This window comes from Rhinoraja longicauda, chromosome 13 (assembly GCF_053455715.1).
Source record: "Rhinoraja longicauda isolate Sanriku21f chromosome 13, sRhiLon1.1, whole genome shotgun sequence".
Lineage (NCBI taxonomy): Eukaryota > Metazoa > Chordata > Chondrichthyes > Rajiformes > Arhynchobatidae > Rhinoraja > Rhinoraja longicauda.
Genome location: NC_135965.1, coordinates 5,442,339 through 5,468,112, shown reverse-complemented (window position 1 = coordinate 5,468,112; position 25,774 = coordinate 5,442,339). Strand labels below are relative to the sequence as shown.

The 25,774-nt window shown below is 43.5% G+C and overlaps 3 protein-coding genes across 5 annotated transcripts in view; 1 reads left to right on the top strand and 2 right to left on the bottom strand.

The window, feature by feature from the left end:
- Positions 1–4,173, bottom strand: part of LOC144599403 (dynein regulatory complex protein 9-like) — a 32,201-nt gene extending 28,028 nt beyond the window's left edge. For all 3 annotated transcript variants that reach the window (XM_078410238.1, XM_078410240.1, XM_078410239.1), the window contains exon 1: positions 3,931–4,173. In XM_078410238.1, coding sequence (XP_078266364.1) covers positions 3,931–4,142 — 212 coding nt within the window. In that variant the 5' untranslated portion in view covers positions 4,143–4,173. The remainder of the gene's footprint in view (positions 1–3,930) is intronic.
- Positions 1,780–25,774, bottom strand: part of eif4e2 (eukaryotic translation initiation factor 4E family member 2) — a 400,744-nt gene continuing 376,749 nt past the window's right edge. The window contains exon 9 of the mRNA XM_078410245.1: positions 1,780–1,789. The gene's annotated coding sequence lies outside the window, so the exon portion shown is untranslated. The remainder of the gene's footprint in view (positions 1,790–25,774) is intronic.
- Positions 2,976–11,339, top strand: LOC144599406 (large ribosomal subunit protein eL33). The gene is made up of 6 exons (XM_078410251.1): positions 2,976–2,993; positions 4,184–4,254; positions 4,450–4,485; positions 8,190–8,342; positions 9,773–9,917; positions 11,265–11,339. Exons 1-6 carry the CDS (start codon positions 2,991–2,993, stop codon positions 11,286–11,288), a joined length of 432 nt encoding a protein of 143 aa, XP_078266377.1. The 5' UTR covers positions 2,976–2,990; the 3' UTR covers positions 11,289–11,339.

The following is a 25,774-nucleotide window of genomic DNA, read 5'->3' as shown; positions in this document are numbered from 1 at the left end:
TAATTAAGAATAAAGCATAAAACATTAAAATATTAAGAATACAACATTAGTTTAAACATGTGAGTGAAATAAATCAGAGCAAAAAGAGACTACAGACTTTTGGTTATTGAGTAGCTACTACTCGCGGAAAAAAGCATTTCATTCATTCAAAACACAAGGTTTCTTAACTATGCAACTATCATGTTTTTGAGGAACTACCTCAACTCACAATCTGATAAGATTGCATTGAGATAATTAGCAAAAGTTCATAGAATCTAAATTCGTTGGGAAGGAGAGCCAAGGAATGGCAAATGGCATTTAACTCTGACAAGTGTGAGGTGTTGCACTTTGGTGTGTAAAACCAGGATGTTACCTGAACTTGTGACCTTGAGTTGTAAAGATTGGCTGGATAGACTAGAATATTTTCTTTGGAGCATATTGAAGCATACAAAATCATGAGGGGCATGGATAAAGTGAATGCTAAAAGCCTTTTTTCCAGGGTAAAGGATTCTAAAACTAGAAGGGATAGGTTTAAGATGAGAGAGGAAAGATTTATGAGGGATCTAAAGGGCATTCACAAGGGAAGCCATATTTAGAATGAGCTGTCAAAGGAAGCTATAGCAGTAGATGCAATTATGACATTCAATAGACATTTAGACAAAAACATATATGGATAGGAAAGGTTCAGAATGATATGGGCCAAATGCAGGCAAATTAGACTAGCCCAGAATGCCAACTCTGCCAGCATGCAAGTTGGGCTGAGTGGCCTGTTCCCATACTGCAAAGGTCCATGACTCTAATTGGAGGAAATCTGCTGAAAGCAATTGTTAAAGTGATTTGGAGAAAAGACAAAGAGTGAAGAAACATGCAAAATGTAAGTCTCCTCAAGGGTCACTACATTTCATAACATATTGATGAAATGAATGAAGGAATTGAGAGCTGAATGTGCAAAGTTGCAGATCATGCTGTTATAAAACAGAATATGGATGTAGATATTGATAGTTATGTGGATGACACCAGGCTAATGGATAGAATACATGATAAGCAAAGTTACAGTACATGGAACTCAATGTGATAAACATATAAGAGGCAAAGATGGGGATAGCAAAAATCTTTATACCATGATACAGGTATTAAAAACAAGAAGGCGTGGGTTTAAAGTGAGAAGAAATTCGTTTTAAAGGGGATCTGAGGGGTACAATATTTTTACACAGAGAGGTTGAGGTCTAGAACGTACTGCCAGATGAGATTCTGGAAAAAGATGAAATGACCATCTTTAAGAGGCATTTGGACTGACACTTAAATTACAAGGTATATAAGAATATGGCACTAATGAAGGCAAATGGTATTAGTGCAGATGGACAAAACGTTTGCAGTAGATGTGGTGGGTCGAATGGCCTATTTATGTGCTCTGCAGCTCTATGACTTTATGACACATGGGAAAGCTTGAGACCATCTATTCTGCATTCAAGAAAAAGAAACCAAAAATGGTTCATCAGTCAGAAAATGTAATTTGGTCTACAAAAGAGCTCATTGTAAATTTACCAGAGTTAAAAAGATTGTATTATGTGTTCAAATTAAAAGGATTGAGAGCGTCATTAGATAGAAACTACTTTCACTGGTGAGGGATGTTAGAACAAGAGGGTATCATTCTAGAGCCAGATTTTCACAATTTTCTTCACAAACTAATGGATATGTGTAATTTTCTTCTGAAAATTGGTAGAACTTGAGTCCATTCAAACTTTAAATACTTCGATATTCTGAAATATTTTGAGTCTGTAGAAGGGTTCCAACCCGAAATGTCACCAATCTTTTTTTCTCCAGAAATGCTGCCTGACCCACTGAGTTACTCCAGCACTTTGTGTTTACCTTTGATATTTTGTGTTTGCCAGGCTTTTGACAATGTGCCACATGGTAGGCTGGTGCAGAAAGGCATATAGGATCCAAGGAGTATTGGCAAACTGGATCCAAAGTTGGCTGAGTGATAGGAGGCAGAAGGAAGTGGTGGATAGGTTTTTCTGACCAGATATCTGTAACAAGTGGTGGATAACAGAGATCGGTGCGGGACGTTTATTGTTTGTAATATGTATATAAATGAGGGTGGAGAATGTAGGGAATATGATGAGTAAATTTTGCAGATGGCATGAAAATTGGTGGAGTTGTTTTTAAGTGAAAAAAGATGTCTAATTATACACCCAAACATAGATATGCTGGAAAGTTGAAAAAGCACTAACGGATGGGATTTAGTCCAGACAAGTGTCAGAAAATGCACAGCGGAGTCAGATTTTGGTTGGATATGCACAGAGTGAATGGCAGAGATCTTAGGAGCAATGATGTACAGAGACACCTTAGTGTGGAAATACATAGCTTCCTGAAAGTAATGACACGAGTGAATAGGATAGTTTAAAAAAAACCATTTGGAGTCAAGAGTGTTTTATTGTCATATGTTCCAGATAAAACGATTAAATTCTAACTTGCACCAGCACGATAGAATATGTAAGCACAGCACTATCTGTAACTATATGTAACATGTAACAGAATATGCTTCCTTTCATGGGCTGAGGCACTCAGTATAAGAATTGGGATGTCATGTTGCCAATGCAATAAACTTCTGTCAGGCCATACTTAGAGTTTGCATCCAGATTTGGTTGCCACGTTACAGGAAGAATGTGGTGGCAATAGGGAGAGTGCAGAAGAGATACGCCTGGATGTTGCATACAATAGAGGACTGTATGAACATTGACTTCTCCATCTTTAGATAGTTCCTCTGTCCCTCTCTTCCCCTCCCCAGTTCTCCCACTGTGTTCCTGTCTCCACCTATATCCTTTCTTTGTCCTGCCCCCCTGACATCAGTCTGAAGAAGGGTCTCGACCTGAAGCGCCACCCATTCCCTCTCTCCTAGATGCTGCCTGATCTGCTGAGTTACTCTCGCATTTTGTGATACCATAGAGGACTGTGGAGTCAGAATCTTTTTCCCAGGGCAAGGGAGTCGAGACCTAGAGGCATGGTCTATGGTGAGAGGGGAGAAATTTTAATCTGAGGGTAAATGGTTCATGCAGACGATGGTGAACATCCGAAACCAGCGGCCAAATGAGGCAGTGAAGGCAATGCTGTACGATGTTTAAAAGGCGTTTGGACAGTACATGGATAGGAAAGACACAGGGGGGATACGGGCATAACCGAATTAGCGTAGATATACGTCTTGATCAGCATGAACGTTTGCTGCGTGCCTCCACGATTTTAGGGTACCCAGGGTTATAAAACAAAGCTAGCTAATTGAGACACAGTTCAGCTGTAATCCAAATTAATGAAGAAAACATTCAAGGGTCCGATTCGCCTATTTACCATACAATTTCAGATCATGGTCACCAGACTGCAAAGAGAAAGTTATCGGCTGCTCCGGCACCCACTCAAGGTACAGAGCTAACTCTAATAGTGTGGCAGGGACACCAGTCTGAGGAAGAGTTCCGACCATCCACAGCACAGATGCTGCCCGACCCACTGAGTTTTTCCAGCAGAAGATAATAGACAATAGGTGCAGGAGGAGGCCATTCGGCCCTTCGAGCCTGTACGAACCGCCATTCAATGTGATCATGGCTGATCATCCACAATCAGTACCCCGTTCCTGCCTTCTCCCCATACCCCCTGACTCCGCTATCCTTAAGATGGACGCAAAATACTGGAGTAACTCAGCGGGACAGGCAGCATCTCTGGAGAGGGGAAGGGGAACAGGTGACGTTTTGGGTCGAGACCCTTCTTCAGACTATCTTCGGTTTAAACCAGCGTCTGCAGTACGAGTTTCTCCAGCAGTTTGTTTCGCTCCAGATTCCGACATCTGCAGTCTCTGTTTGTGGGTCAATTAGACTGAACCCCACACGGGGAGAACTTACTCCAATGGGACATGGCAGCTCTGTGCGTGCAAAGTTCCAGCATCTACACAGAGCAACTCACCGGCTTGTGTCGGTGTTGGGGTCGGTGCAGAGATCATCCTCCAGCGCCCTGCTGGTCTCGTCCATGGCTGGTCCGTTGGTTGCCATGGAAACACGCCGCGGCCTACACTGCACGCTGGTGTCCGTGTGCCGCCGCCCCGAAACATACACGTACACATACACGTACACGTTTACCGGGACAAAGGACATCGTTGTGTTAATGTCTTTACGCATTTTAAACTTATGTCTTTTATTGATATCTGGTTCTTCGCCAGCGCCTGGTCCTCCAGTATCCCGGCGGGCCATGCGGCGGCCTCTTCCTCCATCTTGATTTACAGGACGGACTGTGAGTATAGAGCGCTGCCGCCATTCACTCACTCTACAGGCTTCCTAACCGTCGATGGCGGCTCAGAGCGGCCTGGGCCGGTGTGGGAGGGTGCGAGCGATGGTTACTTGTTGTCGGGGAGGGTGTGTGGCGACGGATGTTTGTGATATTGACTGGATTGCACTCGGTGATTGACCGCCTCTCGCTCTCTTGCAGGGTCCGGCTGCCTGGCGCCCTCGCAATGCCTGGAAGGTGAGAGATGGGTCGGACGCTGCATCTAACGCGCCCGCGGGGTTGTAGTTAAAGTCCCCCAGACATCTAGGTGGTGCGATCATCACCTCTTTTCATTGTGTGAAATTGGGGACAGGGAGAAGGCGTACGGGACGTAGTAAGGCCCGCGTCCGACACGGTGCCCTGATCCATAAACTAAAGACAAATCATGCCTGTCAAGTGCTGGAGGAACTCGGCGGGTCAAACAGCATCTGTGGCGGGAATGACAGACGACGTTTCGAGTCGGGATCCTTTTTTAGACTGATCGCGATCAGAGGGTCCCGACCCGAAACGTCTCCTCCGCAGATGCACCTAACCCACAGAGACCCTCCGGCGTTGTTTTTGGCTCAAGATTCGCGAGGCTGCAGCCTCTTGTGTTACAAGGAATTGCAGATGCTGGATGCTTGAGCAAAACACAAAGTGCCGAAGAAACTTATCGGGACAGGCAAGATCTGTGGATGGAATGGAATGGACGTTTTACAACGGGACCCCCATACAGCGTCCTTCGGTCCAACTTGCCCACACCGACCGTCATGCCCCATTTACTCTAGTCTCACCTGCCCGTGTTTGGCCCACAACCCGCAGAACCTATCCTACCTATGTACCTGTCCAAATGTCTCTTAAACGTTATGGAACTACCTCCTCCAGTAGCTCGTTCCATGTACCACCGCCTGGGTTGGTTTTATGTGGATTGACAGGGTCACTGCTCCCTCGTCGTTAAAAACATCTTATAGACAATAGGTGCAGGAGTAGGCCATTCAGCCCTTCGAGCCAGCACCGCCATTCAACGCGATCATTCTTAACGAATGAATATGTGGTCGGCAACATTCCTGGAACATTGCATGATAGACAATAGGTGCAGGAGTAGGCCATTCGGCCCTTCGAGCCAGCACCACCATTCAATGTGATCATTCTCAATCAGTACCCCTTTCCTGCCTTCTCCCCATACCCCCTGACTCCACTATCCTTAAGAGCTCTATCGAGCTCTCTCTTGAATGCATTCAGAGAACTGGCCTCCGCTGCCTTCTGAGGCAGAGAATTCCACAGATTTACAACTCTGACTGAAAACGTTTTTCCTCATCTCTGTTATAAATGGCCTACCCCTTATTCTTAAACTGTGGCCCCTGGTTCTGGACTCCCCCAACATTGGGAACATATTTCCTGCCTTTAACGTGTCCAACCCCTTAATAATCTTATATGTTTCGATAAGATCCCCTCTCATCCTTCTAAATTTCAGTGTATACAAGCCTAGTCGCTCCAGTCTTTCAACATATGACAGTCCCGCTATTCCGGGAATTAACCTAGTAAACCTATGCTGCACGCCCTCAATAGCAAGAATATCCTTCCTCAAATTTGGAGACCAAAACTGCACACAGTACTCCAGGTGCGGTCTCACGAGTACAACTGCAGAAGGACCTCTTTGCTCCTATACTCAACACCTTTGTTATGAAGGCCAACATTCCATTGGCTTTCTTCACTGCCTGCTGTACCTGCACGCTTCCTTTCAGTGACTGATGCACTAGGACACCCAGATCTCGTTGTACATCCCTTTTTCCTAACTTGACACCATTCAGATAATACTCTGCCTTCCTATTCTTACCACCAAAGTGGATAACCTCACACATCCACATTAAACTGCATCTGCCCACACACACAACCTGTCTAAGTCACCCTATAACCTCATAGCATCTTCCTCACAGCTCACACTACCACCCAGCTTTGTATCATCTGCAAATTTGCTAATGATACTTTTAATCCCTTCATCCAAGTCATTGATGTGTATTGTAAATAGCTGCGGTCCCAGCACCGAGCCTTGCGGTACCCCATTAGTCACTGCCTGCCATTCTGAAAGGGACCCATTTATCTCCACTCTTTGCTTTCTGTCTCAACCAATTTTCTATCCATGTCAGTACCCTACCCCCAATACCATGTGCTCTAATTTTGCCCACTAATCGCCTATATGGGACCTTGTCGAAGGCTTTCTGAAAGTCGAGGTACACCACATCCACCGGCTCTCCCCTGTCAATTTTCCTAGTTACATCCTCAAAGAATTCCAGAAGATTAGTCAAGCATGATTTCCCCTTCATAAATCCATGCTGACTCGGAACGATCCTGTTACTACTATCCAAATGCTCCGCAATTTCGTCTTTTATAATTGACTCCAGCATCTTCCCCACCACTGCTGTCAGACTAACTGGTCTATAATTTCCTGTTTTCTCTCACCCTCCTTTCTTAAAAAGTGGGACAACATTAGCTACCCTCCAATCCACAGGAACTGATTCTGAATCTATAGAACATTGGAAAATGATCACCAATGTGTCCACAATTTCTAGCGCCACCCCCTTAAGTACCCTGGGATGCAGACCATCAGGCCCTGGGGATTTATGAGCCTTCAGTCCCATCAGTCTACCCAACACCATTTCCTGCCTAATGTGGATTTCCTTCAGTTCCTCCGTCACCCTAGGATCTCTTGCCACTAGAACATCTGGGAGATTGTTTGTATCTTCCATAGTGAAGACAGATCCAAAGTACCGGTTCATCTCGTCTGCCATTTCCTTGTTCCCCATAATAAATTCCCCTGCTTCTGTGTTCAAGGGACCCACATTTGCTTTGACTATTTTTTTCCTCTTTACATACCTAAAAAAGCTTTTACTATCCTCCTTTATATTATTGGCTAGTTTACCCTCGTACTTCATCTTTTCTCCCCGTATTGCCTTCTTAGTTATCTTCTGAGAGTCCCAATCCTCTGGCTTCCCACTCTTCTTTGCTATGTTATACTTCTCTTTTATTTTTATGCTGTCCTTGACTTCCCTTGTCAGCCACGGGTGCCCCTTACTCCCCTTAGAATCTTTCCTCCTCTTTGGGATAAATTGATCCTGCAACTTCTGCATTATTCCCAGGAATACCTGCCTTTGCTGTTCCACCGTCTTCCCTGCTAGGGCCTCCTTCCAGTCAATTTTGGCCAGCTCATGCCTCTGTAATCCCCTTTGCTATACTGTAATACTGTGATCACTGCATCCTAATGGCTCTTTTACCTCGAGCCCTTTATCAGATCAGGTTCATTACACAACACTAAATCCGGAATTGTCTTCTCCCTGGCAGGCTCCAGTACAAGCTGTTCTAAGAATCCATCTCGGAGGCACTCCACAAACTCTTTCCTGGGGTCCATTACCAACCTGATTTTCCCAGTCTACCTGCATGTTGAAATCTCCCATAACCACCGTAGCATTACCTTTGCGACATGCCAATTTTAGCTCGTGATTCATCTTGCACCCTATGTCGAGGCTGCTGTTTTGGGGCCTGTAAATAACTCCCATTAGCGTCTTCTTACCCTTACAATTCCTCATTTCTATCCATACTGATTCTACATCTCAATGATATTTTGGCTAAAATGGTATACCTGCCTTTCTCTGTAAGTCTGTTTTTTGATTGGCAATGAAAGTCTGTTATTTGTTAATGAACACCTGTGGCAGTTTACTGTGATATTTAAATGAGACTATTAAGGTTAAAATGAATGTTCTCAGTTTTAGCCTTTTTTCAAATTGAGTTCTTAGTAGATTGCTGAGAAGTGGGTTGACATCTGAAAATATCTGTGCTGAAGTGTTAATTTTTTTAGTCTTGGTATCTCAAGTTTTTCTAATATTAAAAATCATGTTTTTTCATATAATTTTACTTTTCTTCCACAGATTGTGGTGCAAAGCTGTTTTTACAGGCTATAAACGTGGCCTTCGAAACCAAAGAGAGCATACAGCTCTACTGAAGATTGAGGGTGTTTATTGCCGTAATGAGACCGACTTTTACCTGGGCAAGAGATGTGCCTATGTCTACAAGGCAAAGAAGTGAGACTATCTTTTCATTTACAAGGTTTTTAGTTGCTAGGTTGTAAATTTGTTCATTCATTGATGCAACAGTCGCTTGGATATTTTGTGTTTTTCTCGTTGTATTTCCAGTTTTGATTTTTTTTTAAAGTAAGAATTTGTTCTCCACTGTACTTGATCTTTGGAATCCACTTTGACAATTGCTTTTTCACTTTGGGGACTGCATCTTCAATTTGTTCTCTATACCAATTATTATTGAAGAATAATAACATTTTAACTCTGTTATGCCAGCGATTAGCCTTTTTCCATTCAACCTCACTTGATTTGTTAAAGCTGTTTCCAAATATTACTGGGAAAACCAGTGATTTTGGTGATGCAAATTGGATTGTTTTTCAACAGAATTTATTTTAGCGTAAATTGTAATTTATAATATTGTAATAGTGTGATTGTGAAATACAAATAAAGATAGGGATTGATTATACTTATTGCAGTGCTTTGCCCCTGCTGAAACCATTAAAATTATCCCAGATTTCATCATTCAAATAACTTGTATTTTTCGGCCTGCACAAAAATCTGATTTGGGCTTGCTTCAAAAATTGCATGTACTTGTTGAAAAGCGAGTTATAAAACTTGAACAATTTGTGTTGTTCCCACTTAAGATTTCATACAAAATTGCATTGCAGTCTGAAAGAAGGGGTGCAACCTGAAAAAGCGACTGTCCATTTCTTTCCACAGATGTTGCGTGACCCACTGAGTTGCTCCAGCAGTTTGTTTTATTTTGCCCAGGATTCCAGCTTTTGCAGTCTTTTACCTTATTTATTATCACGTGACATCTCACAGTGAGATTCTTTGTTTTGCATGCACAAGTGTGCAAAGAGTCACAACATAAAGGGCTTCGACAAAGTTATAAAGTATTCCATTTAGTCCCCAATGGCCCCTCTATTCTCGGCAGGACCTTCTTTGTTCTCTGCATCTTCGCCGAGTCCCTCTTTGTTATCAAAAGACCCCACACCGAGTCCCTCTTAGTTCTCGGCATGCGCGCCCCCCACAGCGGGTCCCTTTTTGTTCTCAACAGTGTGTCCTTGACCAACTTCCGTCTGGCCTCTGGCACCCACCGCCGGCCCTTCCTCAACCACTGCTGGGGGCTTCCCCACCACACTATTAATGGTTACGTCCTGGAGCAGCTTAAATTAATGTTTTGGGTGAAAGACCTTTCATTGTTAACACTCTTTCTCTCAGCAAGTTTATGCAACATTCTCTGTTATTATATCAGGTATCTGCGTTCTGCTGTTTTTGAGGAGGATTTATGTTAAGAAATTTGATTCTTAATTTTTGATAAAGATAGACCCAAAATGCTGGTCAGGCAGCATCTCTGGAGAAAAGGAATAGGTGACATTTCGGGTCAAGACCCTTCTTCATTAATTTGTGATTTACGTTTGCTCCTTTTTCAGCAACACTGTCACCCCTGGTGGTAAACCAAATAAAACCCGTGTCATTTGGGGTAAAGTGACTCGTTCTCATGGTAACAGTGGCATGGTCCGTGCCAAGTTCAAAAATAACCTGCCTGCGAAGGCTATTGGGCATAGGATTCGAGTGGTAAGTACAGGGAGTGATCATTTTTCTTTTTTTTTCTTTTTCTCCTGTTCTAATCACCATGAATCTGCAACATTTTGGTTATTTCATTTGTGCTAAATTTTACACCAACCTTGGTTGTTAAATCTTTAATAGTTTTCAGTTGGAATATTTATGTACAAAAGGCACAGGCATAAAGATTACATTGTGCTGATTGCTCTGATTATAGTTTCTGGCAATTTATAACTATTGGCTGTTTGGATATACTTGCACGACATTGCCTTGTTGTCCACAGTGCTCACCTGGCCATTTGACAAACCAATATGGATTTGTTTTCACAAATTTAGATAGTGTTGCTGACACGTGGTGTTTATAGATCTAGAAATATGAGAATTTAATAGAAGATTCCTGTGGTCCTTTGATAATTATGCTCCCAGTCAAATACCCGATGAATACTATATTAGGAATATCTCTGAACTATATCCCACTGGCTTCTGCATTTACACAAGATTTAGACACAAAATGCTGGAGTAACTCAGCGGGGCAGGCAGCATCTCTGGAGAGAAGGAATGGGTGACGTTTCAGGTCGAGACCCTTCTTCAGACTGATGTCGGAAGTGGGCGGTACAGAGATAAAATGTAGTCTGAGACAGTAAGACTTGTGGGAGACTGGGACCGGGGAAGGGATGGAGAGAGAGAGAGAAAGCAAGGGCTACTTGAAGTTAGAGAAGTCAATGTTTATACAGCTGGGGTGTAAGCTACCCAGGCGAAATATGAGTTGCTGTTCCTCCAATTTGCGCTGGGCCTCACTCTGACAATGGAATGAGGCCCAGGACAGAAAGATCAGTGTGCGAATGGGAGGAGGAGTTAAAGTGTTGAACAACCAGGAGATCAGGTGGGTAGCTTACACCAGAGCGGTATGAACATTGACCTGTAACTTCAAGTAGCCCTTGCTTTCCCCCTCCATCCCCTTCCCAGTTCTAATACCAGTCTTACTGTCTCAGACTACATTTTATCTCTGTACCACCAACTCCCCTGATATCAGTCTGAAGAAGGGTCTCGACCCAAAACGTCACCCATTCCTTCTCTCCAGAGATGCTGCCGGTCTCGCTGAGTTACTCCAGCATTTTGTGTCTATCTACAATTTAAACCAGCATCTGCAGTTCTTTCCTACTGTTATGGGCTGTTCGGACACTCATTAGGAAAATAATTCCAACTCTGTGATTGCCTGTTCTGAGTGCCATAACTGTCCTCAGTTGCTTAAGAGGTGGACACTGCAAAACATGGGATATGGAACTATATAAAGTAGCATTGAATAGTTCTACAAATGTTTCATTTTGTCAAGTTATCCTAAATATCTTTTCTTTTGCAGATGCTGTACCCATCAAGAGTTTAAAGTAAAGGTGTACATAAATTGAAAAGAAATAATAAATTGGTCTAAATTGTTTGTGTGTTTCTACCTTTTGTTAGTGCATCAACATTTAGTACAGCATGTTGGCCAGTGCTGCCCACAAAATTTGCCTGTTTGGTGTAGCATAAATGCTTTAATGGATGATCTTTAACACCCGCCATTCCCTTTTCTATTGAAACAGGCAATAGATGAGTTTGCACTTTCTTCATTTAAGCAGTTGGGTCACCTGCTCCACTGTTTTAAGTAATTTTGCAATTAATACATTGGGTAAGATTATACAAGGTAATGGATTTTAACAGTGAAAGTGTTGGGTAAATTAGTGCACAGTATATTTAGTTTAGAGATACAGCGTTGATGCAGGACCACCGAGTCCACGCCACCCAGCGATCCCCGTACACTAGCACTCTCCTACACACTAGGGACAATTTGCAATTCTTACCGAAGCCAATTTACCTACAAATGTCGCTGACAGCAATTGAGAGCTGTCTTGGAGAACATCCATGGAAATCACAGGTGCTGCCTAACCTGCTGAGTGTTTCCAGCATTTTGTTTTAAGTTCATTGTTCTCGCATTCTTGTTTATTGACTTTCAATTGATAGGGAATACCTTTTCAATAAGAGGCTTGTATAAGAAACAACAATTACAAAATCAATGTTAAACCCTGTGTTTTGCTTCCAACTGAGGTATTTGCCAATTATGGGCACATTTCATGGGGGATGTAAAGTACAGAGAAAATGGTTTGTGTTTTGGTCATGGGTTGATTGATAATGCCAGCAACATTAAGTCATGTGGCTGTGAACAAAAACCACCAACTTTTCAGGTCAGTGAACTGAGAAAAGATCGAAATCAAACTATTTTGAAGTTGTATAGAAAGGATAAGGGTTTAAAGAAAAGGAAATGTTTGATAAGATGAAGACCAAGAAGCGACGGCACAAAATAATGTACAAATTCTAAGCTGGGTAAGGTTACATGGCACCTTATGCAGGCACCTTGTGTTCTACGCATGTTTGATTTATGTGTTTTTTACAATAACAGGCGCAAATTTACACCTGTTTTAAATATAGTGCTGTTGGGGATGACGCGGGTCGACAATGACTACATTGACACTCGCAGTAGGGTGAACTGGCATGATATGGTTATTTAAAGTGACAAGAAGGTCTGGCTCTGCATGGGGACGCAGACCATGGTCATCAATGTGCAGGTGGTTTGGCAACCTCAACCTTGAAGGAGGCTCTGGCTGACTTGGACCTGTCCCAGCGGCTCATCCCTGGCCTCGAAGAAGACATGGCGATCTCAGGGTTGTTCCTACCGCAGATGCTGACCTGCTGAGTTCCTCCAGCACTTGACAGGTGTGAGTTGTCTTTCTTTAATTTATGGATCAGGACACTGATAACTGAAAGGACCCGGACCTTACTATGTCTCGTACACCTTCTCCCTGTCCCCAATTTCACACAATGAAAAGAGGTGATGATCGCACCCCCTAGATGTCTAGGGGACTTTAACTACAACCCCAGGGGCATGTTAGATGCAGCGTCCGACCCATCTCACCTTCCAGGCATTGTGAGTGCGCCAGGCAGCCGGCGGACCCTGCAAGAGAGCGAGAGGCGGTCAACCACCGAGTGCAATCTAGCCTCAAGGGAAGGTGCTGGCAGTCTCAGGCTTGTCCTGGGAGCTCTGTTGGCCTTGGAAGGGTGGCTATGGTTGCCTCGGGCTTAGCCCAGCAGCTCAGTCTTGACCTCAAAGGAGCCACTGGCAAACTAAGGCTTGTCCTGGCAGCTCAGCCTTTACTCAAGCTTGCAAAAGAGAAGCATGGGTGGTAAGGAGACGCCCCATTATGTCTTGAATTTAATTGTTCTTGAAGCTGCATAGAGAATGGACAAATGATCTTTTGTTAGCGGCTTCCTATTTGAAATCTAGTATCAGCAGTAGAATTTGTCAAGAAGGAAAATAAACTCAGAAATTAATAAGTGGCCATAATTTTTTGATCTCCACACAAATTTTCAGATATATTTACCTCAGTTATTTGGTCATAGGAAGCTTTCTGTATAAGCATGAATATGAAACTAGTCAAGCAAAAACCAGAGAGGTGCATTACATTTTTTTTCAGATTAGAGAGGTGTTCAGGGAGTGATCAGGTATTCAAGGGTCCCTGCTGGTCTACTAAGATTCATGTTTTTAATGTATACTAAGACAAAGTCAAATTATCCAAACAATGATAATAAGTGATCACTTTCTGATTGATCACTTTGAACAATATCCTTTTAACTTCATTTTACCCTGCTGCTTTATACTTTAAGCCATCAAAAATAACACAAATCGGATTACTGCGAATACTGCTTTATTCATGCCTTTACATTAATCGGACTGTCTGAGTCCCAAATCACTGTCTCACATTTGGGCTGATTCTTTGCTGGGTTTCTGATGATCAGATTTCTCTACTATTCACAAATGTTGGTCTCCTGCCTTAGTTGGTGCCGGTGCCGTCTTGAGACCCTCAAAGTAAACATTTGCTGACCGTTCCACACTGCTGACCACTGCCGTGACTTGCTGATGAAGGTTAATTATGCCCCTGCTCTGGTCTTCCAGAAACTTCTATTTGGGTTGGCCAACTGACTGGCAGGGTGAGAGGGCCACCACAAGTTATTTCAGTGGATAAAATATGGAGACACAAGATGCAACAGATGTTGGAATTTTGAGCATGAAGGGTCTCAAAACAAAATGTCACCCACCAATTTCCCTCCAAAGATGCTGCCTGGTGTATTGAGTCCCTCCAGCAGTTTGCTCAATGCATAATAATTCAGGGGGAAGTTTTGAATGCAAGCCTCTAAATAAAGTAGAGGCTGTAAACTGAGACTCCACCTGGTCTGTTTCTCTATTTCTTTTTTCATGGATTGATTATGTTGATTTTTCAATCAATGGATCTATCATATCATATATATACAGCCGGAAACAGGCCTTTTCGGCCCACCAAGTCCGTGCCGCCCAGCGATCCCCACACATTAACACTATCCTACACCCACTAGGGACAATTTTTACATTTACCCAGCCAATTAACCTACATACCTGTACGTCTTTGGAGTGTGGTCAGTATAAGAAAATAACCAGATGCTGGTATAAATCGAAGGTATTTATTCACAAAATGCTGGAGTAACTCAGCAGGTCAGGCAGCATCTCAGGAGAGAAGGAATGGGTGACGTTTCGGGTCGAGACCCTTCAGGCTGATGTCAGGGGGGCGGGACAAAGGAAGGATATAGGTGGAGACAGGAAGATAGAGGGAGATCTGGGAAGGGGGAGGGGAAGAGAGGGACAGAGGAACTATCTAAAGTTGGTGAAGTCGATGTTCATACCACTGGGCTGCAAGCTGCCCAGGCGAAATATGAGGTGCTGTTCCTCCAATTTCCGGTGGGCCTCACTATGGCACTGGAGGAGGCCCATGACAGAAAGGTCAGACTGGGAATGGGAGATTAGCCTCATCTAAAATGGAAGAGGGGAAGCCCGTTTCCTGAAGAATGAGGACATCTCTGATGCCCTAGTGTGAAACACCTCATCCCGGGCGCAGATGCGGTGTAGACAGAGGAATTGGGAGTAGGGGATAGACTTTTTGCAGGAGACCGGGTGGGAAGAAGTGAAGTCCAGATAGCTGTGCGAATCAGTGGGTTTATAGTAGATGTCAGTCACTAGTCTGTCTCCTGTGATGGAGATGGTGAGGTCCAGAAACGGGAGGGAGATGTCGGAGATAGTCCAGGTATATTTAAGGGCAGGATGGAAATTGGAGGTGAAGTGTATGAAGTCAGTGAGTTCTGCATGGGTACAAGAGGTAGCACCAATGCAGTCGTCGATGTAGCGGAGGTAGAGTTCGGGGATGGGGCCGGTGTACGCCCGGAACAGGGATTGTTCAACGTACCCGACAAAGAGGCAGGCATAGCTAGGGCCCATGCGAGTGCCCATAGCTACGCCTCTGGTTTGGAGGAAGTGGGAGGAGTCAAAGGAGAAGTTGTTACGGGTAAGAACCATCTCTGCTAGGCGGAGGAGAGTGTTGGTAGATGGGGATTGGCTTGTTCTACGGTCGAGGAAGAAACGGAGGGCTTCGAGACCATCTTTGTGAGGGATGGAAGTGTAGAGTGACTGGACATCCTTGGTAAAGATGAGAGAGTGGGGGCCTGGGAACCGGAAGTTATCGAGGAGATGGAGAGCATGTGAGGTGTCTTGGACGTAGGTGGGGAGGGATTTAACCAGGGGGGATAGGATGGAGGTGTGGTCAGTAATGTCTATTCCACTTATCTGGTTGCCAAACACTAATTCCTCTTCCCATTCCCACACTGACCTTTCTGTCCTCGGCCTCCTCCATTGTCAGAGTAAGGCTAAACGCAAATTGGTGGAACAGCATCTCATATTTCGCTTGGGCAGCTTACAACCCAGTGGTATGAGTATTGATTTCTCTAACTTCAAGTAACCCCTGCATAACCTCTCCATCCCTCCCCCACCCAACTGACACCAGCTTTTCGTCCTCACCTAGCAAACAGCTAACAAGGGCCTGTTTCCTTTATCATCGTTACTTTTTGCATATCTTTCATTCATTTGTTCTGTATTTCTCTACATTACCGTCTATATAGGAATATATTTGTAAATTTCCCCGGTGTGGGACGAATAAAGGAATATATTATATCTTTTGTTTCCCTTTTCCCTGACTAGTCTGAAGAAGGGTCTCGACCCGAAACGTCACCCATTCCTTCTCACCAGAGATGCTGCCTGTCCCGCTGAGTTACTCCAGCATTTTGTGTCTATCCACAGTATCATGTCTGTATCAGACTGAATGGTCCTGTTAGTTTTTACGTGGATTTGGATTGTCTCTGATCTGCTTGGGTATAACAGCAAAAGGCAGCGCTGCTTTTGGAAGACAGAAATAAAAGAAAGAGAAATTACCTTAAAGACCAAACTGAAGATTTGATATCCCCCACAGAGGGTGTTTGGCCCATTAGGTTTACTGTACAAAGTTACAATATTATCGAGAGGGTGAAGCAGAAGTGGAAGGAGTGGACTCGCAACACTTCGGGTTAGGATACTCCTTCATACTGAATGTAGTAGGTGGAGGGGGGAGGGAGGGAGGGGGGGGGGGGGGAGAAAGCCAAACAAGTGATAGGTGGATACAGGTGAGGAGGGTTTAATTGATAGATCAGTGGACTAAGTGATAAAGGCTAGAGGTGAAAATGAGATGAAGAGTGTCAGGTGAAAGGTATGAAATGTAAAGCCATAGAATTTGCATTTAGACTCCCTTCTCAATCTCTGCTTTCATCACTAGGACAGAGTATGGACTGATATGTACTATAAACCCAATGACTCCCACAGTTACCTTGACTACATCTCCCACCCTGACTCTTGAAAAGATGCCATCATTTGCTCTCAATTCCTCAGTTTCTCCCACATCTGCTCCCAAGATGCGATTTTCCACTCTAGGCCATCTGAGATGTCTTCAGTAAACGTGGTTTTCCCCCCGCTGTTGTGAATGGATCTCTTGCCTGTGTTTCCTCTGTGCTTTCGCAATTCAGCTCTCACTACACCTGCCCCCTCCCCCTCCTCCCAGTGGAACAAAGATAGAGTTCCCCTCGTCCTTACCTTTCACCCCACCAGCTTTCGCATCCAACACATCATTCTCTGACACTTCAAACGAGTTCCCACCATCAGTCTAATGGAGATGTTCTGAGGACAATTTGTATTACAGTCTGAACATACTAACGCGCTTGAAGGTAGATCAATCTCCCAGGCTAGAGAAAAAATTGGAGGCACCCTGGCTGAGATATACGAATCATCAGACATGGGTGAGGTGCCGGAAGTCTGGAGGGTGGCTTATGTTGTGCCTCTACTTACAAAGGGCAGCAACGAAAAGCCTGGAAACTATAAGCCTGGGAGCCTAACATCTGTGCTAGGCATATTAGTGAAGTGTATTCTGAGGGGAAACCTATATATACATTTGGAAGAGTGCAAAGATTTACAAGAATATAGCCAGGACTCGAGGATCTGAGCTATAGGGAGAGATTGGACATGCTCAGACATCATAAGTCAATGCAGGCACGACAAGTAGTAAAAGGAATAACAAGCATACAAGAATAATACTGAGTGCAGCATTATTTGGTTGCTCCTCAGAATAGTAGCATATAGACTACAAGAAGGATTCATGCTGAGACCAAAGTTATCCACAATTTACACTTTGGAATCAAGAACACAATTCCTAAATTTGCAGATTATACAATAATGGAGGGTGTAGTCAGCCCTGTGGAGGACAGCAATAAATCACACAAAGTAATTATTAACAAGCATTAACAAGCTTACACTCAGAATTAATTTTAGTACAGATAAAAATAAGATGAAACAAAAAGCTGGAGTAACTCAGCGGGACAGGCAGCATCTCTGGAGAGAAGGAATGTGTGACGTTTCGGGTCAAGACCCTTCTGAAGAATCGTCACCCATTCCTTCTCTCCAGAGATGCTGCCTGTCCCGCTGAGTTACTCCAGCTTTTTGTGTCTATCTTCGGTTTAAACCAGCATCTGCAGTTCCTTCCTACAAAATAAGATGAAAGTTTGTTTTTGACTGCAAGGGAATAGGATCAGAGAGCAATGAGATTTGGCTGTGCATATAGAAAAATCTTCAAGATAATGACACAGATGGCACGATTAATTAAGGTTATTAAAAAATACACTAGAGTTTCTCTCTTTAACTTATAAGCTATTTGGTTTCATCAACAACCATCATCATGACAATCCTGAGCAAAGATATTCCCTTATCCTCCCCCAACCTCTTTGCAGCTTAAAACTAACTTGTTTTCTCACATTCCCAGTTCGTTTCCTGAAACATTAACTCTGTTTCTCTTTCCACATATATATCGTTATTTTCTGAACGTTTCCACCATCTTCAGTTTTTTTCCAATCACCATAATTAATTTCTAAAATGATAGAATTAAATTTGACAGGCACAGTGGCGCAGCAGTAGAGTTGCTGCCTTACAGCGCCAGAGACCCAGGTTCAATACTGACTCATAGAGTCCTACAGCACAGAAAAAGGCCCTTCGGCCCATCGTGTCCGTGCCGCCCGTTACCAAACACAGTCTAATTTTAATCCCATTTTCTCGCATTTGGACCGTAGCCCTGAATGTTGTAGCATTTCAAGTGCCCATCCAAATGCCTCTTAAACGTTGTGAGTGTTCCCGCCTCCACCACCACCCCAGGCAGTGAGTTCCAGACTCCAACCACCCTCTGGGTGAAAAAGTTCTTTCTCACATCCCCCCGAAACCTCCCTCCCCTTACCCTGTATCTATGTCCCCTCGTTGTTGAACCTTCCACCAGTGGAAGAAGTTCCCCGCCATCTACCTTATCTATGCCCCTCATGATCTTGTACACTTCGATCATGTCCCCTCTCAGCCTTCTCTGCTCCAGGGAAAACAACCCCAGTCTGCTCAGTCTCTCCTCATAGCCGAGGCCCTTCATCCCTGGCAACATCCTGGTGAATCTCCTCTGCACCCTCTCCAAAGCTATCACATCCTTTCTATAATGTGGTGACCAGAACTGTACACAATACTCCAGCTGTGGCCTCACCAGTGTTCTGTACAATTCCATCATTACCCCCCTACTTTTATATTCGATGCCCCGGCTAATGAAGGCCAGTAACCCATATGCCTTTTTGACCACCCTGTCCACCTGTCCTGCTGCCTTCAAGGACTTGTGTACCTGTACTCCAAGGTCCCTCTGTACCCCTGTCTTCCCTAGGGTCCTTCCATTCATGGTGTACTCCCTCCCAAGTTATTCCTGCCAAAGTGCATCACCTCGCACTTTTCAGGATTAAATTCCATCTGCCACTGCTCCGCCCATCTGACCATCTCATCTATATCTTCCTGCAGCTTGCAGATCCCTTTCTCGCTATTCACCACCCCCCCTAACTTTGTGTCATCTGCAAACTTGCTGATCATGCCCTGTACGTTGACATCCAGATCATTAATGTAGATTACAAACAGTAAAGGACCCAACACCGATCCCTGCGGCACCCCACTGGACACCGGCCTCCAGTCACAGAAGCAACCTTCTACCATCACCCTCTGCCTTCTGTCACTAAGCCAGTTTTTTATCCATTTTGCCAAGGTGCCCTGGATCCCATGGGCTCTTACCTTCTTGACTAGTCTCCTGTGTGGGACCTTGTCAAAAGCCTTACTGAAATCCATGTATACCACATCCACTACACTACCCCCATCTACCTCCTTGGTCACCCCTTCAAAAAATTCAATCAAGTTAGTCAGGCACGACCTTCCATTAACAAAGCCATGTTGACTATCCTTAATTAACCCTCGATCCTCCAAGTGAAGACTGATTCTGTCCCTCAGAATCTTTTCTAGCAGCTTCCCCACCACTGATGTCAGACTCACCGGCCTGTAGTTCCCAGGTTTATCCCTACTGCCCTTTTTAAATAATGGCACCACATTAGCTATCCTCCAGTCCTCCGGTACATCCCCTGTTGCAAGAGAGGCTCTGAAAATTTGTGCCAGAGCCCCCGCAATCTCCTCCCTTGCCTCTCAGCATCCTGGGATACATCTCGTCAGGGCCCGGAGACATCCACTTTTAAGCCTGCCAGAGCCTCCAGCACCGCCTCCCTGTCAATAGCAATATGCTCAAGAACATCACAACCCTCCTGCTCCATTTCTAAGTCCGCATCGCCCTCCTCCCTCGTAAAAACAGATGCAAAAAAATCATTTAAAACATCTCCTACATCCTCTGGCTCCACACACAGCTTTCCACTATGGTCCCTGATGGGCCCCACTCTTTTCCTCGTTATCCTCTTACCCTTGATATACTTATAGAACACTTTGGGATTTTCTTTTATTTTGCCCGCTAGTGCTATCTCATGGCCCCTTTTTGCTCTCCTAATTTCTTTTTTAAGAACCGCCCTACACCTTCTGTATTCCTCTAATGATGCTTGTGCCTTAAGTTCTTTATGCCTTCCAAAAGCCCCCCTTTTTTTTCGAATCAATCCTACTATATCGTTCGACATCCAAGGTTCTTTGGACTTGTATGTCCCACCCTTAAATTTTAGGGGAACATGCTTCCTCTGTACTTTTTCAATTATTCCTTTGAATGACTCCCACTGTTCTGATGCGGTCCTCCCCACGAGAAGCTGATCCCAGTCCACCAGGGCCAAATTCTGCCTTATCAGATTAAAATCGGCCTTGCCCCAATTTAGAAATTTTCCCTCTGGTCCCTCTTTATCCTTTTCCATTACCACCTTAAATATCACTGAATTGTGATCACTGTCACCAAAGTGCTCTGCTACTGACACTTCAGCCACCTGTCCGGCCTCATTTCCCAAGATTAAGTCCAATACCGCCCCCTCCCTTGTTGGACTTTCAACATATTGGCTCAAAAGCCCTCCTGGATGACCCTTAGGAACTCTGCACCCTCTGGGCCCTTGACACTTTGGCTATCCCAATCAATATTCGGGAAGTTGAAATCCCCTACTATTACTACCCTGTTGTTTTCACACACCCCCGAGATTTGCCTACAAATATGTTCTTCTATTTCCCTCTGACTGTTTGGGGGTCTGTAGTATACACCCAGTAAGGTGCATGCCCCTTTTCTATTTCTCAATTCCACCCAAATAGCCTCATTTGAGGAACCTGCTAATATGTCATCCCTTCTTACAGCAGAAATAGATTCTTTGATTAATACTGCAACACCCCCTCCCCTTTTTCCTTGCTCTCTGTCTCTCCTGAAGATTCCATATCCTGGAATATTGAGCTGCCAGTCCTGCCCTTCCTTCAACCATGTTTCCGTAATGGCAACAATGTCGTACTCCCATGTGTTCAGTAACACCTTCAATTCATCCCCCTTGCTTCCAATACTCCTTGCATTAAAATAAATGCCATTCAGACTTGCCCTACCCCATTGTGCTGGGGCATTCTTGTTCTGCCTCCCAATCTGACCAGTTTTTTCCTCTATATTTTCCTTCTCCTCACCCCCTATACTAGCTCCATGCTGTATCCCAACCCCCTGCCAAATTAGTTTAAACCCTCCCCAACAGTGCTAGCAAACCTCCCCGCCAGGATATTGGTCCCCCTCTGGTTAAGGTGGAGACCGTCCGGCCTATACAGTTCCCACCTTTCCCAGAAACAGGCCCAATTATCCAGAAAAACGAATCCCTCCCCCCTGCTCCAACTCCTGAGCCACGCATTAAGCTGCTCTATCCTCCTATTTCTATACTCACTAGCTCGTGGCACAGGGAGTAATCCAGAGATTACAACCTTAGAGGTCCTGTACTTCAATCCTCTACCTAGCTCCCTAAATTCTTGTTTCAGGACCTCATCCCTCGTTTTACCAATGTCATTGGTTCCAATTTGTACAATGTGAGTGTTGTCTGTACGGAGCTTGTACTTTCTCCCTGCGAGCCCCATGGGTTTGCACTGGGTGCTCCGGTTTCCTCCCATATTCCAAAGACGTGTAGGTTAGTTGGCTAATTGGCGTCAGTAAAATGGTCCCTAGTGTGCAGGATAGAACCAGTGTACGGGTAATCTGGGTTGGCATGAACACGGTGGGCCGAAGGGTGTATCTCTAAACTAAAACAGAATGTTTAATTTGTCTCAAACGTTGCTTACATCATAGAAGTATTATGTAAAGTGTGTTTGGGGAAATGTGAAGTTATTATACCCATCACTAAAAAATAATTATGCTGGTTTATTTTTTTTCCCCCCTAGAGAGGATAGAAAATTAACCTGAAGGAATATTTTTTAAATTATGGGACAAATACAGGAATTGTTGGAAATATACAGCAGATTAGGCAATATTTGTGGAGAGGGAATAGGATCAATGTTTCAGACCAATGACCTTCCACCTGTTAATAATAGGGTATTGATAGAAGGAAAGAAAGTAGAAGAGCAAAACAGGACAATCTCAAAGATAACATTGACCAAAAAAACATTGAAAGTTGGCAAAATAAACTTTTTCATCCAGGGAATGGTGAATTTGTGAATTCTCTATCATCGAGTGTATTTGAGTTAAGTGTACATTTTAAGAGAGGTCAGGTCAAATTTGAGGCTTGGGGAAAGACGATTGAGGATAAAAAGGGGCTTGAACAGAAGTTAAATACCAGCTTGGACAAACTACAGCACGTAACTCTGTCAAATATTAAACAAAACCTCACATATTTTCACATCTTTCCTTAAGAAAGACGCCCAGAATTGCACGTAATATTCTTGTTCTTTTGTTAATCTTGAGATGTTTTCAATATTAAAAGTATTATTAAAATGGAAGTTGCAATATTGTATCAACCGATATAAAACTGTGGGGTTTTATAAAGACACTGGAAATTGTAGATTTTTCTGTCACTTATTGGTTGAATTTTTGGGGTAGAACTTATGCAGTTGAGTGATTTATACAAAGTAATTTTCACAAGAAACTTTATTTTGCTAATCTATGCCTTTGTTAGAATATGGCTGGGAAACAGCAAACTACCTTGACCCAATGCCAGATCGAAACAAAGGTTCCTTTCTCCCACTTCACATGGGACATGAGAAGACTGAAGTGTTAAGATTTCTTATTTAGGAATTTAAACATGTATCTGCAATTAGCCTTCTTTGTACATATATGATTATCAGACAGAAAAAATAATTTTAAAAATAATTCTATTCAGTCAGTACGTCTTTTTGGGATTAATTTAGGATATCAAATTCTCAAACCAGTTTCCCATTTAGAAATAAACTTCTTGTTCAATATTTGTCAACATCTGTGATTTAAAAAAAAAAATTGATAGCTAGCTTTTCTTTCCTTTTCCATTCAGTTTTATTTTCCTCAGATATAAAATATCCTTTTTGATCTTTAAACGGTTGGTGTAACATGCTTCATACATTTCTTTGTTACGCATGGTGACCTATTTCAGCATCACGTGCTTCATCTCCCACAGAGTCATTCACTAATCACTTCTTTTGCCAAATTAACTCTGCCAATTCCATATCACTCAAACCTTCCCAAATGTTACTGTCCAATGTTTGTTATCAGTTTCGTCTCTCAATATGTGCTTCACTTAGCTTTTCATAAGCCCGACAACCTCTCATTTCAAAATGTTATTCTTTGAAAAACACATCAGTTCAAGGAATTATGTACCTTCGTCAATAGCATATCTTTGCAAATTGCAATACTTCAATAAATGACATCCCACTATAACACCATTGATTCTAATTTTTAAAGGACAAAACAAAGATGTACAATTTATTCCTTGATCAGAAATATATTTTTAGAGTTTACTCACGGGAATTCAGAGGTTTATATCCAAAGCATTAGAATAGATGAACACACACATAAACCATAGAGTGGGCCAGTTGCAATTTGTGCAAAATCTAGTAGGAGCGGTGGCACGGCGGGTAGAGTTGCTGCCTTACAGCGCCAGAGACCTGGTTCGATCCCGATTGTGGGTGCTGTCTGTACGGAGTTTGTACGTTCTCCCCGTGACCGCGTGGGTTTTCTCCGAGATATTCGGTTTCCTCCCACACCCCAAACTATCTGTGAACTAGGCTTTGCTTTCTTAGGAAGATTATATTTACCACCACCTTCTAGAGAAAACCCAGAAGTCCTGGAGCCAGGAATTCTTATGTAAGGAGACCAAAACAGTTTACAATACTCCAAGGATAGACACAAAAAGCTGGAGTAACTCAGCGGGTCAGACAGCATCTCTGGAGGAAAGGAATAGGTGACATTTCAGGTCAAGACTCTTCATTAGACTACTTCTACCACTACCTTAGCAAACCACTCAGTATGTAAAACATTCTCGTGCCACTCATAGCTCCCTAATCAATCACTTTTGTTCCACATTCGTCAGTTCCCGACACTCCATTAATGGGAATAGTTTCACTTTGTAGAGTCTATCCATACCCATCATGATTTTAAATATTTCTATTAGATTGCTTTGCAACTTCCTCCATTCCTACAAGAACCACGCAGCTTCTGCATGCTGTTCACTGCATTAAAGTTCCTCAGCATTGGAATCATTTCAGTAAATATCTGCACCTGAATTTTCACATCCTTCCCGCAGAGTGGCACCCAGAAATGAACACACCACTCTAGATAATTGTTCAGAGCCAATGGTCTTTCCTCTTACCCCCTGGTTGTCGTTTTCTTGTAGACCGAGTGCGTGGGCCAACTGGACTTTGGAAATGATGCCAAAACAATGGGGCACCCACATGTGTAAAAACGCAGAAGAATTTCACTGTGCAGTTGCATATGTGACAAATAATGCAACATTGAACCATTGAACATGTTGCCTGTTGTCACACAAAACACTGGAGGGAAAGTGGATCAGAGGCTCTTCTTGCGTGGGTGTTCCTTAAAATAAGAACTGCATCTTCTGGCCTTCAAAAGATCTGTCATCATCGTGCAATGGAGCATTGGTCTTCAATTGCCTCTAGTTATTCTAGAAGCCAAGATGACCAATGGAATTAGTTCAAACAGTATCCAAACGTCAGTCGTCTTCAATCAGATGTGCTAATGGGCCATGGCCTGCATTATCTATTGATGTTCAGGACCAGATTTTCATTTAATTAGTGCACACTCGTGCATTATGAGTTCACTTACAATCACAGCTCTGACATCTACGTGGACTCCATAAGTCTTTTGACAAGATCCCGCAAGGCATGATCCAGAACCTTTAAGCCAATGGGATCCAAGGCAAGCTGGCTAATCGGATCCATAATTGGCTTGGTAATAAGAGGCAGTAGGATAGCAGTGGAAGCTTGCTTTACTGATTGGAAATCTATAACTCGCCGTGTACCACAGGACCTGGTGCTGGGACCTCTTTTGCTTATCAACATGGATGATAATGTATGATCAGTAAGATTGCTTATGACACTTACGTTGGAGTGTTGTGGATAACTAGGAGGGTTGTCTAAGGCTACAGCAAGATATAGATCAGATGGAATGTTGGGCAGAGCATTGACTGGTACAATTTAATCCTGACAAGTGCAGAGTATTTTGGGAAGTCAAATCGGGCAACACAGGTGCACAGGATGGAGAAGAATGCATATTACCTCTGGGCATATAGCATATAAAACGCTTTACAGAACCCTAGGTAGATCGCATTTGGAGTATTGTGAGCAATTCTGAACCCCACAATGTTGGAAGGATGTGATCGGAGAGTGTGCAGAGGAGATTCCAGGATGATGTCCGAATTGAAGGTCTTCAGTTACGGGGAGAGATTGAATAGGCTGGCCCTGGAAGGAAAGGGCCTGAGCAGTGACCTGATAGAAGTATATAAAATTATAAGATGTGTAGATAGTCAATCTTTTTCCCATTGTGGGGTATCAAAATCAAGAGGACGTAGGTTTAAAGTGAGAGGAAGGAAGTTTACAAAGTCGGGGAAGTCTTTTTTGAAAGTGTGGTTGATAACAAGAACTCGCCCAAGGTGATGGTCAGATACGATCACCCCCATTTGAGAGAATTTGAAACAGACTGT